The 15,713-nt window shown below is 54.4% G+C and overlaps 3 protein-coding genes across 7 annotated transcripts in view; 1 reads left to right on the top strand and 2 right to left on the bottom strand.

Moving 5' to 3' along the window:
- The window catches only part of MAD1L1 (mitotic arrest deficient 1 like 1), a 230,999-nt gene extending 228,288 nt beyond the window's left edge, over positions 1 to 2,711 (bottom strand). For 2 of the 4 annotated variants that reach the window (XM_070460539.1, XM_070460542.1), the window contains exon 1: positions 2,536 to 2,663. The gene's annotated coding sequence lies outside the window, so the exon portion shown is untranslated. Of the gene's footprint in view, positions 1 to 2,535; positions 2,664 to 2,689 lie in introns of those variants that run through there. The other 2 variants (XM_070460540.1, XM_070460541.1) reach the window with 2 other exon arrangements.
- Positions 2,712 to 4,195: 1,484 nt separating this feature from the next.
- MRM2 (mitochondrial rRNA methyltransferase 2) lies at positions 4,196 to 10,199 on the bottom strand. Of its 2 annotated transcripts, none has more exons than XM_020892448.2 (3): positions 10,138 to 10,199; positions 7,797 to 8,086; positions 4,196 to 5,468 (listed from the first exon to the last, which is right to left on the bottom strand). In XM_020892448.2, the coding sequence occupies exons 1-3, from the start codon at positions 10,143 to 10,145 to the stop codon at positions 5,026 to 5,028; spliced, it is 741 nt and encodes a 246-aa protein (XP_020748107.1). In that variant the 5' UTR covers positions 10,146 to 10,199; the 3' UTR covers positions 4,196 to 5,025. The 2 variants fall into 2 exon arrangements, with proteins under 2 accessions (XP_020748107.1, XP_070316653.1); XM_070460552.1 differs by lacking the exon at positions 10,138 to 10,199 and adding an exon at positions 8,762 to 10,046.
- A 10-nt stretch (positions 10,200 to 10,209) lies between these two features.
- Positions 10,210 to 15,698, top strand: NUDT1 (nudix hydrolase 1). The gene is made up of 4 exons (XM_070460554.1): positions 10,210 to 10,286; positions 11,661 to 11,826; positions 15,070 to 15,215; positions 15,406 to 15,698. The coding sequence occupies exons 2-4, from the start codon at positions 11,675 to 11,677 to the stop codon at positions 15,576 to 15,578; spliced, it is 471 nt and encodes a 156-aa protein (XP_070316655.1). The 5' UTR covers positions 10,210 to 10,286; positions 11,661 to 11,674; the 3' UTR covers positions 15,579 to 15,698.
- Positions 15,699 to 15,713: the final 15 nt, after the last annotated feature.

Genomic DNA, 15,713 nt, shown 5'->3' with positions numbered 1-15,713 from the left:
GTCAGAGGGTACCTTTGGGGCAGTCCCACTCCCCTAATGCTCTCTCAGAACCCTTAAAATATTCCAGCGTCTGTAACCACATTCTTCGGAGTTAACTGGGAGCCCATACCTCCAGTTTCTCAGAGAAGAAATGGAAGCATAAAAAGACAGTGTGCCACCAAGCTACTGACCATCAGAGTGCTGACCAGCAGACCAGCAGGACAGATGGATGGCTCCCAAGACGAGGTGCTCACCAGTCAGGTGGCACACCTCCCACATAAGCACTCACAAAAAGCCTAGCTTCCCGGAATCAGAAACAAAGTACCCAACAGTGGCAGTGAGGATGACAACCACCGCAGTGCTAACTACACAATGACATCGCTACCATTTTTAGCCAGGTACCACAGAGAAAGGCACCTGACATTTAGTAAGCACCAAGGCCTCTGGGGCCCATCTCCTCATCTGAAAACTGAGGGCCCCACTTCTCAAGGCTGAGAGGATTACAGAGCCCAAGAGAAGGCTCCAAACGCAGACGGCACAGCCATCGCCAGAGTGTAACTGTCACTCTGCTTGAATTTCACATACGTCATCGTAATCCTCAGACTGGGCAGATGAACCAGGTCTTCTTGAATATTATTTGAGAGGTGAGGCTTCCAGAGTTACAGAACTGAGATCTGTCTGGCCCTAAGGTCGACCGTGCCCCACAGGCCAAGGTGTGAAGGCCAAGGACAAGCAGCAGCAAAGAACCTGCATCCCCACACCTGTGCTAATCCCAGCCTCGCACCAGGCCGTCTACCGGTCAGAAAGCGCGAAAGTGTCCCAGCACAGTGAACAGCCAAAAGGTGTGAATTCCTCCAGGTGCATACCCTGTTCCTCCGAGGCAAGCAGCCAGCTCTCACTGATGACCCCTAAGTATCAGATGGAAAACACCTGCCCTCAACCCACTCCCCACCTCCAAAAAAGTGAAGAGTCTTGGTTTGATGCTGAATTTCCCATTTAACAAGAACCGTGACCTTGTGCACTGGGATTCCTGGTGGCTCAGTGGTAAAGAACCCACCTGCCATCGCAGGAGACCCGAATTTGATCCCTGGGTCAGGAAGATCCCCTGGTGGGGGGAACAGCAACCCACTCCAGCACTCTTGCCTGGGAAATCCCATGGATGGAGGAGCCTGGCGGGCTGCAGTCCACGGGGTCGCAGAGTCAGACGTGGCTTAGCAACTAAACAACTGTTCTTGTGCACGCAGAGCCCTTGTTTTCTGCAGTCTGTCCTTTCCACTCTCACCCAACACAGCAGTTCTCGCCACCTCTCCTTCATACACATGGAAAATGAACTGGGAGAGAGACCCGGGAGGAGCCCTCAAGAGAACTGTGGGCCTGGTAGAGAGACACGGCCCGCGTGGAGCCAGGCAGCAGCACTCTGCTCCGGAGGGCAAATCACTGTTGGACCAGGGCCACAATACTTTCCGGGAGTTGGTGATGGACAGGGAGGCCTGGTGTGCTGCAGTCCATGTGTTGCAAAGAGGTAAGACACAACTGATCGACTGAACTGAACTAATACTTTCCACCCCGCGATGGGAAATTTAGCCAATATACCCTCTTCTCAAGACAGCATCCCCTGTAAGAGATGATACACCTTATACACAAGAATGAAAAGAACACATGCATTTTCACCTGCCTGGAACTAAGCCGCTCCATAAGGCAAGGGAAAAGGTGGAAGCTCAAACGCCATCCTCTGTATCCAGGAGAACTCAGGTCTTCCAGAAGCCTCACCACTGGGCGTCAGCTGCTCTGGACGGAACCCAGAGCTGGAGTGCAGAGCACTCTCTAGTGCCCTCCCCGTCCTGAGGGAACCTACAGACATTACAAGGATCCTCACCACTTGCAGCACCACTTCTCAGCGCCCCGGGCGCTTTCGCTGGCCTGCTGAGTTCACCGCTCCCCTACCTGCTTTCTCCTAACTTACACGAGAGAGGAAATCCAAGTGCCCCTCCCACTACCTGCCAGGAGAGCGACTGTGGGCAAGGCGCTTCCTATCTTTCCACCGGGTTCCCCGGGTGGAAAACGAAGTAGTGGCACCCCACATTGACCGCTCAGGTGCAGAGGTGCAGGCGACAGTGCGGTCAACTCGCAAGGAACTGAGGAAGAGCCCCTCAGAGTGCACCGCGCCGTCTCGGGCCGGAGGCGGCGGTGGGGGGATCGCCGAAGCCCCTCTCCTCCGAGGCCGCCTCTGCCCCGGCCGTTTCCAGCTCCTCTCGGAGAGGAAGTCTTGGGGCGGGGGGGCGCACTGGACGCCAAGGCTCAGAGGACAGAGCACGGAGCGCAGCGGGGGCCCGCAAGGACCCCGGCCCGGTGAGCGAGCGGACACGGTGCGCCGGTAAAAGCCCGGCGGCCCGGGTCTCAGAGAAGGACGCGGGAACGCCGAGGGGCCCCGGCTCACAGCCACCGGAGGAGGCCCGGAGGGCGGCCCCAGCCTCTTCCCTGCCCGACTCCCGCCGGTTCTGCTGGGCACCCGCCTCCGGCTCAGTCAGGCCCCCGCCCGGGACCCTGGCCGCTCACCTCACCGCCTCAGACTGCTTGCAGCCGTCACCGCCGCGGCTCAGATCTCCCTCTTTTGCACCCGAGCCCGCGTATCGCGAGACGTGCGCTTGCGCTCTCGCGAGATCTGGGCGAGACTGCCCGTAAGGCTCCGGGTGGGCGCACTGACGGATACCTGGGCCTCAGTGTCCGTCCCACGCCCGGGACGCCGCTGCTCTTCCACTGGACGGCTGTCCTGCACTGTCTTGTGTGGAATAGCACCGCCCAACGGTGGCCTCCTGGGGCCAAACTTTCTTGCACTCCTGACTAGTCCGCAGCCTTTGCCACTACGGTGTTTGCTTGAATTAATTAATGCATTTTTACTTTCCTCTAAGAAAAGAAAAACAGGAAATACTATGCTACTAAGCTGTCCTCCAAGCACTCTGGGAGCTGTTGGGGTGCGGAGCCGCCGTTTGGGTCCCGTTCTCCAGGGAGCAAGGGCGGGGCGCAGTCAGCCCACAGGCAGTAGGTCCTTCCGGGAATCTCTCCAGCCTGCGTCTACTAAGGGGTCTCTCAAGTCCCTTCTTCCTCCTCCGCAACCCCGGCGAAGCGCCCGAGGGTCTGCACCGCATTTCCAGAGAGTAAACCATGAATCTGTGTAGCCAGAAGGAAAAAGGATGTGGAGGTAGGACACGGGGCAAGTGAAAATAAGATGAAAAAAAATTTTATAAGGCCAGCCTGCAGACTACTTCGCGGATATGGACTCCCCTAAGACCCCATTTCTTCCCCAGTCACCCTTGGGATTTGTGGACTAAAAAGCTGCCTGCCATATCAGTAAATAATGTTGCAGTCCTTAGCCACTCCTAAGGATGAGCTCAGGGTGAAAACAGATCAGTTGCTCTGTCATGTCTCACTTTGTGACCCCATGGGCTTAGTCGGCCAAGCTCCTCTGTCCATGGGATTCTCCAGGCAACGTTGGAGTGAGTAGCCATCCCCGTCTCCAGGGAATCTTCCCCACCCAGGGACTGAACATGGGTCTCCTGCATTGCAGGCAGATTCTTTACCATCTGAGCCACCAGGGAAGCCCCAAAACCTAATGCCGGCCACCAAATCATCAGACTTTGCAGCTGCCACCATCCGCCACCCCACCTCCAGCCCCGACAGAGCACCCTGAGGAGACTCAGGGTGAGAAAGCCCAGCACACTGGCCCAGGCAGCTGAGGTACACATCAAAGGAAGAATTTCAGTGAGCCTGAGACTCCTGCATCTTCCCACACATAGGAAACCATTCAATTCTTGGAGACATCTAGTTTTTTATTAACCAGAAATCTTTTGCTGTTCCAAGCAGCTGGTCTTTGTTCCGAAAACTCCTATATACTCCAGCTGCTCCTCTTACCTTTTTGGGGCAGTCCCTCAGAGTTACCTGAGATACTGTGTCCCAGGCTTAAGTCCCCAATTTTATCTGCCAAATAAAAATAACTCCCAGCTTTTTAGGTTGTGTGTTTGTTTTCTGTCGACAAGATTTAATCATCATCACAGTCAATATACGCTTAAGGGATGAGCACTCCTCCAGAAAATGATTTCAAAAGAAATCAATTTTTTTTAAAGTATGGAAATTCCAGAAAATATTACACTCTTATGTTATTTTATAGCCTTGAGTTCCTGGAAGAGAGTAAAAGGAAATAAACACACCGTGTGTCTGCTTGCTTTGGTTATTACCTTTAAGTTTCTGGAGCCTGGCATGTTATAGAAACATTTCCAGTTTCACACTGCCCCCCGTCCCCGCCCCGTACATAATTCATACCAAATGTCTTCCTTAGGGAGCTCTCACTGCTTGAAGTATTTTCAGATCATTCACCACAAAGATGGAAACAAACCCTGACTGAAGGTTCAGATTTTTCTACATTACACTGTATAGCCAAAATAACACCTGGAAACCTGGGGATCGTTTTGCAGCAATGATGGAAGCCACTTCTCCTGTAACATACTAACGGTGCTGAGAAAATTCCATAAAGCTGTCTATGTGTTTCTCTGCCTCAGTGTTTTTAGGCACCCCAGTCTTTTCATCCGTTTATCTTTCTCTTTCTCATGGTAACTCTTCACAAATCATGTTATAGCGACCATTTTTTTTTTTTTTTTTTAGTTGGAGGCTAATTACATCATTACAGTAGTTTTTGTTGTACATTGATATGAATTAGCCATGGATTTACATGTACTCCCCATCCCAGTCCCCCCTCCCACCTCCCTCTCCACCCGATCCCTCTGGGTCTTCCCAGTGCACCAGGCCCGAGCACTTGTCTCATGTACCCAACCTGAGCTGGTTATCCGTTTCACCCTAGATAATATACTGTTATAGCGACCATTTTTTTATATCATCATATATCGTGAACACTGAATATAGTTCTTAAAAAAAGTTCCCCCATCTGTCCTGCCTGCTGCATCCTAGATCCAGCTCGGATCTCCCCAGCCACACTTCAGGACAGAGCTCAAGCTACATCTGCAGTGAGAAAGAGCCAAACAGCAGAGCAAGCGCTCAGCCCTTCAGACCTCCCGGCTTCCCTCGGTACTGTGTGGCCAGGAGGTACACCTCTGATGATTCTTTCCTGCTGGCCTCGGGCTTTACAGTCCTTGCGTTCTGGAATTCCTCAGTCAGTCTCTTCTGCAACCGATGGCTCTGACTTCCAGCCCAGGTTTTACAGAGGAATGTCCCCCTGGGGTGCAGGACATCTGGGACCATGTCCAGAAGGGACAAGCACAAGCTAATCAGCCTGTCGTGGTCGAGGCCACGGATCCCTGTGGCGTTGGGTGCCATGTCACTCAGGATCACGTCTGCTCTCCCACCAGGAAGCAGCTCTTGGATTTTCCGGAAGGTTCTAGGGTCAGTCACATCAGCAGGGCACAGAAACGTTGCTCCTTCCAGGGGGAATATGTGGAGAAGATCTACCCCAAGCACAAAGCCAACAGGAGCACTGGGGTCTAAGGAAGAAATGGTGAAGGTACTTACTCATTGACACCCCGAAATCATCCCACAAAAAGTAAATGTAACAAAATAATAAAACAGAGATAAAGAGGACTTTCTCTAGCAGTCCAACGGTTAAGAGTGTGTGCCTCAAATGCAGGGGGCACAGATTTGATCCCTAGTTGGGGAATAAGATCCCACATGGCACAGGCTAAAGAAAAAAAAAAAAAAATATATATATATATATATAAGTCAGGACCAAGAAAAAGAACTAATGTGCAAAAATGGGGACACAGGGTTTTCCTCCTAGAAAAACATGTGGCGGGCGGGGAGTGGTGGTCTTCCCTCTACATCTGAGGAAACTGAGGCTGGGAGAGGCAACCTGACTGTCCCAGGGGACAGGCAGACATGGGGCCACATCCTGGCCTTGATACTCCACCTCTGACTCCATTTCACTCTCTGAGCCTTTCTCTCCCTTAAAAGGGTTCTTATCTCTGAGGAGTCTTTTTGATAAACTAAAACAGAGAAGGGCATATTATTATATAAAGTGCCTCTGGATTAAATCAACAAATCCATTCTGCAGTTTAACCCAATTTCTTTCAATGTAGAAACTATTAGAAACAAGCCAATAAACAGGGAAAGTGGACAGATGCTAAATAAGGTAAAAAACTGATACCCTGCCCATGTCTGAGTGCTACCAGCTGTGAAATAAAAAGATGTCAGTTTCCATCACCTGAAAGGGGATTTCCTGCCTGCAAGGCCACTGCCGCCCCCCTCCACCTCCCCCCAGCCCCTCCCAGCACCACTCCCTACACACCAGGGTGGATCCATGAAGGAACAGTCACAGACTCAAAGCTTGCTCTGCTTAGTAAAAAGGCTGCTCTGCGGGTGAGGGGCAGGGTATTTGATCTTTATCTAAAGATGAGAAGTCCAGCTGTTCTGCAGGGTGCCTCATTTTTCAAAGGCGAAAACTCTTTCAGCCCTGGAGAGTGGGACAGCTCTCCTCCCATTTTACGCATTTGTGCTCGTTCCTTTAACGTCCCACGTACAGTAGCCCCAGGAAGTGCCTTCTAAAAGCAAATGACAAAAAATAAATAAATAAAAGCAAATGGCTTTGGTTGCATTTTTGCAACTTCTTTTGGGAGTAAAAGAACCCAAGGCATTTTATGCACCCAGTCTCTGCTTCTCCCACATCTTCCTACAGGTTAAACTTAGCTGTTTTCCTGCTTCTCCTGAAGAGCAATCAGGGGGACAGGACCCTCTAACATCAGTCATTAGGAAGTCTGTGGATAGACTCAGTGGTGGGAAAATGAACTGAAGTTTTTGACACAGATTCATTCACTTGAATGATAAACAACTACTGAGCTTGTAACAAATGTTTTTAAACTGTTCTAAACCCCCGTGAGGCATCCTACCCACATTAAAGAGACTGATGACAAAACCCAGGGAGTGGCATGCCTGGTTCTGCAGGTCACTAAACTCCTGTAGATCTCCATTTTCTCATCAGGAAGATGGGCACACACACCCATTCTAAGGTGTATGGGAGAGATTTCTGTGACCTGCTCGTGCAGGTGGTAGCCTCAGAAGTTACAGTAGGAAATACAAGTGGTAAGGATTGTTACCTCAGCACTGCTCACCTACAAAAGACTCAAAGGCAATCTTGATGCCCATGATGAGGAAACTGGCTAAATACCAACAGTATAATCATTATCTGGGATAGTATGCAGCTGTTTAAATGGATGGCATCATTTTCTACCTTGTATGGATACTTAGTTGATTTATTAGTCAGAGGCAACTTTTTTATATATATGATCTTAGTTAAAACCCCCAAATATAGATGAGATAAGAACTAAGTCTCTCGAGCTGGGCCAAAGTGGAGAATCCAGAGCCACGAGGGCTCCCTGGGCAGTCCCAGGAGCAACTCCAGGAAACCCCCAGGTTGATTCAGTTGTCCTGTCAAGGGAAGATGTCGAAATATCAGCAAGCAAAAAGAAATCACTCTGCGATTTCTTTGCTGAGGAAAGAGACTTGACTTACAGACGGCTGTCTGATTTCGTTGCTGAGGCCACACATCAGCAGCACAGGCCCAGGACACACACTAGCGTGTCGGCCTACATGCTACTATGGTGTGGTCACAGGTGATTTTCACCTTCACTCCCCCTTTCTACCTCCCTCTTTCATTTTGAAAATGTCAGTGTTGTTTGTATCATTCCTACTAAACCAGCACGCAGAAGCATGTGCTTTCACAAGGCGACTTGGCTGTTCTGTGTGCCCTGAAGAGGGCGGCCAGCCTGCGTCCAAACCACAGTGGTCGGAAGGCCCCTGAGACAGTGCGGAGGCCCCACCTGTGCCCGCAGCGTTGACTCTCTGCACAGCCACCTGGCTCCACGCGCCAGGAGCGGCCCCACAGTCTAACACCCGGAGGCCAGGCCGTAGGATCTGGTGCCTCTCGTTCATTTCCAGGAGCTTGAAGGCGCTTCGACACCGGTAACTTTCCACCTTCGCAGCTTTCACAAATGGGTCCCTCAAATGCCGCGTCAGCCACAGGTGCTCAGCGCCAGTCCTGCCCTTGTAGCAACTCCCAGTGGTGTGGAACCTTTGACGCTGAAGGGAAGCCCACACCAGTTTCAAGGACCTGGTGAGGAAAAGGGAGCAAGCAGGTTGACATCCCATAGGCCGGTGGGGCCCCAGGTTCAACCCGCACATGTTCAGAGATGGGTCACCATGGCCCAAGTGGAAGAGGCGACTTGCCAAGGCTGCAGCGGAAAGGTTTTGTGGGCTGAACCACACCCCCCGAGTCTGCGTGTGCTCAATCACGTCCAGCTCCAAGACCCCACGGACTGCAGCCCACCAGGCTCCTCTGTCCATGGGGTTTTCCAGGCAGGAGTGCTGGAGTGGGTCGCCATTTCCTTCCTGCCATTTCCAGGGGATCTTCCCAACCCAGGGATCCAACCCTGTCTCTTATGTCTCCAGAACTGGCAAGTGGATTCCTTACCACTAGCACCACATAGGAAGCCCAAAGTCTCTATGAGAAAGTCCTAACTCCCAGCACCTCAAGATGTGACTGGTCTTTAATGAAGCAATTAAGGTAAAATAAAGTCGTGTGTGTGTGTGTGCGCGCTAAGACACTTTAGTCGTGTCCGACTCTCTGCAACCCTATGGACTGTAGCCTGTCAGGGTTCTCTGCTCATGGGAATCTCCAGGCAGAATACTGGAGTGTGTCACCATTTCCTTCTCCAGGGGATCTTCCCAACCCAGGGATTGAACTCGGATTTCTTTTTTTTTTTTTTTACACCCTCCCCGAACTCACATTTCTTATGTCTCCTGCACTGGCAGGCGGGTTCTTTACCACTATCTTAAATGGTAAATGGGTGGGCTCTATCCAATACTGGTGTCCTTATATGAAGAAATCAAGACACAGACACACACAGGACAAAGACCACATGAAGACACAGGGAGACGACGGCCGTCTGTAAGTCAAGGGGAGAGGCTTCAGAGACTGATCCTGCTGACAACTTGATTTCAGTTTTCCAGATTCCAGACACTCAGCCAGTAAATTTCTGCTCTTTCAGTCACCCATCCTGGGGTGCCTGCTTGCAGGAGCCTGAGCAAATTAATCCAGCAGGCCTCTCCTCTGTAGTCAAAAGATGTTTTTCTCTCCCAAAGTTTTCTTAACAAGAAAATCTCAAACGGTAATGATAGTCACTTTGTATCAACCAAAGTTTTCCCAGTACTGGTTGAAAACACTGATAAATTTCATGAAAGGAACATTCTTTCTCACAGGATACAAATTTTCATTGGGCTTTAAGAGATTTAAAAAAAAAACACAGGAGGACAGGTCCTTTGCCTTACTTACTTCCACGGCTTGGGCAGGCAGCACAGGGTCTGACCAACCTGTCACATTTCTTAATAAAATTGAACTTGCCCTGTGTATAACTCAGAAGGGCAATTTTCAAGCCTCTTTGGAAAGTGGGGCTTTTAAGTTTATCGAATGCCATGGGTTATCTACACTTCACTTTATTTAACTCTCAGAACAACCCTACAAAGTATCTACATTCTTTTCTTCTGAAGAAAAAAAAAAAAAACCACTATTATTAGTCCCATGGCTCCCAGGCAAAGTTCCCCTCAGAATGAAAACATGTTGACAAAGATCTGGAGACAATACTTTTGAACTGCTGCCTTCAAAAGGCGTAAGGAGCCTCCGGGAAAGAGGGCACAGCGGTCCTGGGCGCCGAGTTAACCAACCGTCAGCGAAGCGGTGGAGAGGGGAGTTGCACACCCCGGGTCCACCTGAGTGGGCAGCTGACCGCCAGCCCCATCCCATGACCAGGGTCCAGCCACACGGGGCTCTCGTTTCCGTGACACAGGCTTCAGGCCTGCGACACCTCCAGCAGCAGCGCCCCCTCCTCTCCCTAAAGGCCTCCAGCTCTCCGCCCGCCGTCGCTCCTCGGGAGCCCTGGACGGTCCGAGCACGGCCGGTCCGCTCCAGTCACCTCGCTGGGGCTGACCCGACCCCTTTCCGGGCCAGAACGAGGTAAGTTCTGAGCCCCTTTTCGGACCCGAAAAATGGGGCTGGCGTCTGGCTACTCCGCCTCCCGCACACACGCAGTAGGTGCTCCATTAATTCCCACTGATCGCCAGCCGCCGCGCCCACCGACCGCCCACCTCAGCCGCCTCACCGCTCACCCGGCCATGGACTCGGACCAGCTCCCGCAGCCGCCACCGGAAGTGCCAGCCTCACTTCCGGCCCGAGGCCACGCCCCCGGAAGCGGCGCGTGGGTTCGAAAGGCGCGCGCAGTGCCGGGACCTGGGTGATTGCGGGTGCGAGAGCACAGGTGAGCAGGGCATGCGGCCGCCGGAGATGGGCCTGGGACCCGCCGAAGGGCAGCTGGAGGCCCTACACGGGCGGCCAGATACAGGAGCCGAGCCTGGCACTCGGCGGCGTGTAGTCTCTTTAAACCCTAGTCACGGGCCTCAGTGGACCGGTGATCCCGTTCTGAGGACACCCTGCTGAGAAAGGGGCCGCCTGGCCCCTGACGTCAAGTGGGCACCCTGGGGACCCGCCTGACGGTAGTGCCAAGAGCTGTGGCCAACTGGACTTCAACAGCAGGTAGACCCAGAGTTCGGTACTGGCTCTGGAGTTTGATTTTCTGTCAGACTTAGCTTTTCTGAGCTTCAGTTTCCTTGGCTGAAAACAGAAGCCAAGTCTCAGCTCACAGGGTTGTTGGGTCTGTTAAGTGGGATGCGTTTTGGAAAGTATATGATCCGTGCCTAATAACTGACAGCTGAGATTCCTAACTAATTTAGGAAGTCACGGCTTTGCGCCTTAACAGGTCAGCAACATGACAAAGTCCACAGGTTAAAGGGAAGCGGGACCCAGAGACCCACTTCTGCACAACTGGCCGCCAGCACCGGGACCTAGGCCTCAGTCCCTGTTCTCGGACACCGTAACTTCCCAGGAGCACCCCTGGTCCCGAATCCTGCATCTCGTCCAGTGTGGGCCCCAGACCAGGATGAGGATGGGTGGACAGGGACCACGGTCCTGGACCTCCAGCATGTCTCCAGCAGTGACCAGACGTACCCTGCAGGGTCTTTCTCTGGACCACACACACACACACATTCAGGCAGGAGCGGCGTTCCAGGCCCTGAGCACCAGCTCCCAGAGCAGCAGTGGTTGTGAGCAGAACATGAAAACCTGTCAGAGCAGGGGAAACCGACCAGGCCTCAATGGGTGGGCTCTCCACGATCAGAGCTGTACATTTCTTGGCAATCTGGGGGTCTGCTGCTGCAGAGAGGCAGAAACCAGAACCCAGTAACCAGAAGGCCCCATAATGAAAAGGCCAAGACCAAAAGCCAGACGCAAGAACCACTGGGTAAAAAGCATGGTTCATTTCATGCCAGGTGGTCTTAGACGTGGACGCAAGAGCAAGAACAGCCCTGCACTAAGGAGAGAGGCAGAGTCGACCTGGCCATTGGCTGACCAGCATCACCCCAGCAAGCAAAGGGCCCAGGGCTGATGCCGCTGGGTCTGGGGGCCAGGTCTCCATCTACCCCAGAAAATCTGCCACATCGGGCAGAACTGGGACGTCACCTCTCCCTGCTCTCCAGGACACGTTTCCAGTCCACCTGGCCACCAAAATGCCCATGCTTGCATCCACACCCTGTCCACACCCGAATCAAGCTGACCCAGCCCCTCGCCTTCCTCACAGAACCCAAGGGCACCATGCGCAGCTCAAGGCTCTACACGTTGGTCCTGGTGCTGCAGCCTCAGCGAGTCCTCCTGGGCATGAAGAAACGAGGCTTCGGGGCCGGCCGGTGGAACGGCTTCGGGGGCAAAGTTCAAGAAGGAGAGACCGTGGAGGATGGGGCCAAGAGGTGAGGGGAGGGGCAGGCCTGACTGCAGAGTCAGCCTCCACAGGGGCCAAGGACTCAGGCTGTAGAGCCAGACCCCTGACCACTCAGAGCCATGTGACCCGGGGCACAGGCTGGACCCTTGAGCCTCAGTTTCTTTATCTGCAAAGTGGGGGTAATAACAGCATCTGCTCCCTCTTGGCTTCCCTGTGCCTCAGTCAGCAAAGAATCCACCTGCAGTGCAGGAGACCGCCTACAATGCAGGAGACCTGAGTTCCATTCCTGGGTCAGGAATATTCCCTGGAGAAGGAAACGGCAACCCACTCCAGTATTCTTGCCTGGAGAATCCCATGGACAAAAGAGCCTGGCGGGCTAAAGTTCATGGGGTCACAAGAGTCATACACAACTTAGCAGCTAAACCACCACCACCACCACCACCTCTTCGGATTGTTGTGAGGATTTAGTGAGAAAATAAGCGTGAGGACTGAACGGGGCCTGGCACGCGGTCCAGGCCGAGTACACCTTGGCTTGCTGCTGTGTGGTGGTGGTTTGGGTGGAAAAGTCATGGTTTCCTCTTTCTAGCCAAGGGGCTTCTTCATTGGTTCAGGGGAGCTGATGATGATCGTATCTGGGACCTTTCACTCACGGTCTCCGTTCTTCTTGGACACCAATTACATTCCCATGGGCAAGAACTGAAGCCCAGAGACACGGAGCAGGCCCGAGGTCACACAGCCCTCCAGACTTCAGCCTTTTTGCCTTCTTGCCCCTCAGGCTCATGGGGATAAATTCATCACCCTGTGTCATCCATTGAGCCCACAGAGTCTGGCCCAACGCCTCCTTCCCATCCCTGCCCCCCGTGTCAGGACCCGCCCTGACAAAGGACTGCGGAGCCCCCGCAGGGGGGCGGTCAGACGGGCGGCACGTCCCCGTGTCCGAGAGAGGCTCGGCCGCTGGGGCAGCTCTGGCTCCTTTCCTGGCCCGTGCGTGCAGCTGCCCCTCAGTGGCAGCCCCGCTCTGACGGGCAAGGTGTCGGCAGCCTTGGTGTCAGGTGCCCTGCCCTTTGGGGTCCCGGGGTGGGCCCCACTTCAGGGGCTGGGTTACTGTGCACTCCTCACTCGCCTGCAGACCCAGGTGGCATGTGGGGCTGGCTCTGTCTTCCTGTGTGCAGGACATACTTGGGGGGGGGGGCCACTTGAGCCCCAAGGAAGATGCATTCTCCTCCTGGTGGGGGGGGGGGAGGGGCGGTTGCTGGCACTTGGGGGCTGGCGGCGCCTTGCAGCCAGGTTCGGGCTCTGGGTGTGAAGCAGGCCCACCATCCTGGCCAGCGTTCCCAGAGCTGGTGAGGATGCAGAGTGTGGTTTTCAGAGAACTCCCGCAGGCCAGGCTGGAGGAGGAAGAGCAGGTGGGCCCCCAAGCTCCGCAGCGGGCTCCGGACCACAGGGTCCCACGCCTCCGCCCCGCTCCCACCAGGGCGCTCGGCTGTCCACGGCTTGGTTTGAAGTGTCACTCATCCTATTCCCTGCCGCCATCTGAGGAACATCCCAGAAATGGAATCAGACACGTTAGCAGAACTGGAACAGTATCATCTCCGGCTGCCTCATTATCCAGGCCTGAAACGGTCTGATACTGAGCAGATGACTGATATTTCATGCCCCGCCATGGACTCGGGGAAGATGAACCCAAATTAGTCAAAACAGTGAATCAGTCGGTGATGTTTTTAAAAACAAGCTCCGCCAGCCTGCTGCCCTGCTCAGTGCTTCTATTACGTCTAATTGGGGAGCCATTTGCACCCCCACTAGCAAAAACACGCTCATTTTTTTAGGTCGTGTCTAGTTTTAATCATCACAGTGAGTATGTTCCAGCTTTCGGAACATCACTCGGGCCATGCTGAATAGCAGCAGGTGGACCCAGTTCCTCTCCCGGCCTCACGGGGAAGTTAGGGCAGAGTCTAGGCTCAGGACGGCGACTGTTTAAATAAGACCGTTTAACCCAACGTGCGTGTTTAATGAACACACTGGTTTCCCTGACTCCTAGTTGTGGGCACAGAAAGTAATTATGCACTGTGTTCCTAACAGAACTCCGAGATCAGAGCTTAAAGAGACCTTTTTATAACCTACAGCTCTAAAAGGTCAGACATAATTAGAACAGTTTTACAGCCACAGAAATAAATTCAGAGCAGTGGGGAAGTGAGAGTCGCTAACAGGAGACACAGGCACTGAGCTTCACGGCTGCAGGGCTCGTGGGGCCCCCAGAGCCCACAGCAGACCCTCCAGAAAGTGCTGCCCCGGATGAGAAGCAGGCCAAGGGAGGGGCTGGGGCAGAGGGCGTGCCTGAGGGCGCTAGGCAGGAAGGTTTCGCGATGCGCAGGTGGGGTGCTTGTCCTCTGATACACCACGGCAGAGAAACTGGTTGGACTCCTGCAGGCGTAGAACGCTGCTCCCCAGCGTGGTGTGAGAAGCACAGGTCCCAGGTACAGGTGCTGCTTGCAGCTTTCAGAGGGGCACACGGAGGACAGAGGCCCGGAGGGAAGACGCCAGTGGTCACGAGGGTTCTCGCTGGGCTACCAGGCCATGTGTGTGCGCTGAACTGCCTACAGCATATACACGGCTTGGGGATGTGTTGTTAAACAGGCACTCGTGTTTAGGGGGGCATGCTCGTTTCCTCCTGAATCAGCTAGCTTGTGAGCTCAGGTGGGGCAACCAGCCCCCGGCCCCTCCTCCCAGCATAGGTAGGGGGCGGGGAGAGAACTGGGGTCCTGAGAAGGATGGCACAGCGAGGAGGGCCCGAAGCTCCTCCCCTGCGATCAAGTTCGGATGAGGCCCGAGAGGGCAGGGATGTCTGCTTGGTGAAAAGAGGTAAAACCACCCCTCCTCTGGGAACGAGGCGAGAGGAACCTGCGGGCTGATGCAGAGCTCCGAGCAGGGCGGGCCAGAGCGGGACTCTGGGCAGGAAGGCTTTGGCTCAGGGCCCGGCGGCTGCATGAGGAGCTGAGTGGGTGGGTGGGGGCTCCCGGCTCTAGCGTGGTCCTCCCCCAAGTGGGACCACCAAGCGGCCACGCGGGGCCAGGCCAGGGCTGCCCCTCGGTGCCCCCGGGTGTTCGGCGGGTGGGGGGCGCATCTGGGCGCCCGAGACAGCAGTCCTAAACCCGACCCCTTGGCCACACACATGCACTCTCCACGCCTCCACCCACCCATCTCCACTCTGGTTCCTCGTGGACACAGGCGCCTCGATTTAACTGTCGCCTCCCATCTGCCCGTCTGTCCACAGGGAGCTGCAGGAGGAGAGTGGTCTGACCGTGGACACGCTGCACAAGGTGGGCCAGATCACGTTTGAGTTCACAGGTGACCCCGAGCTGATGGACGTGCACGTCTTCTACACGGACAGCGTCCAGGGCACGCCCGTGGAGAGCGATGGTGAGTGCAGAGTGGGAGAGGCAGCCCCCCCCCCCCCCCCCCCCCCCCCCCGCTGTGAAAAGCCCCGTCCCCCCGGGTGAAATAACACAGGATGCCAAGCCCCTCGCACGGAGCAACTCACTGAATCCCTCGCAGAAAGTCAGTCTGAGATCCAGGCTGGTGTCGGTGACTGCCTCTTCGTCCCCTGCAGAGATGCGCCCGCAGTGGTTCCGGCTGGACCAGATCCCCTTCAGGGACATGTGGCCGGACGACAGCTACTGGTTCCCGCTGCTGCTTCAGAGGAAGAAGTTCCGTGGCCACTTCAGGTTCCAGGGGCAGGACACCATCCTGGACTACACACTCCGTGAGGTGGACGCCGTCTAGGGCGGCACTGGCTCAGCCCTTCAGACCCTGAGACCCCTGCCTGGCCGCACCCTGGCCTCCAGTCTGTCTGGAGCAGGGCTGGACGGAAAGGCAAATAAAACTCTTTTTCGACACTTCCCACCAGGCCTCACTGTG

Source organism: Odocoileus virginianus, chromosome 33 (assembly GCF_023699985.2).
Source record: "Odocoileus virginianus isolate 20LAN1187 ecotype Illinois chromosome 33, Ovbor_1.2, whole genome shotgun sequence".
NCBI classification, from domain to species: Eukaryota; Metazoa; Chordata; class Mammalia; order Artiodactyla; family Cervidae; genus Odocoileus; species Odocoileus virginianus.
This window is presented reverse-complemented; position numbering and strand designations above follow the sequence as displayed.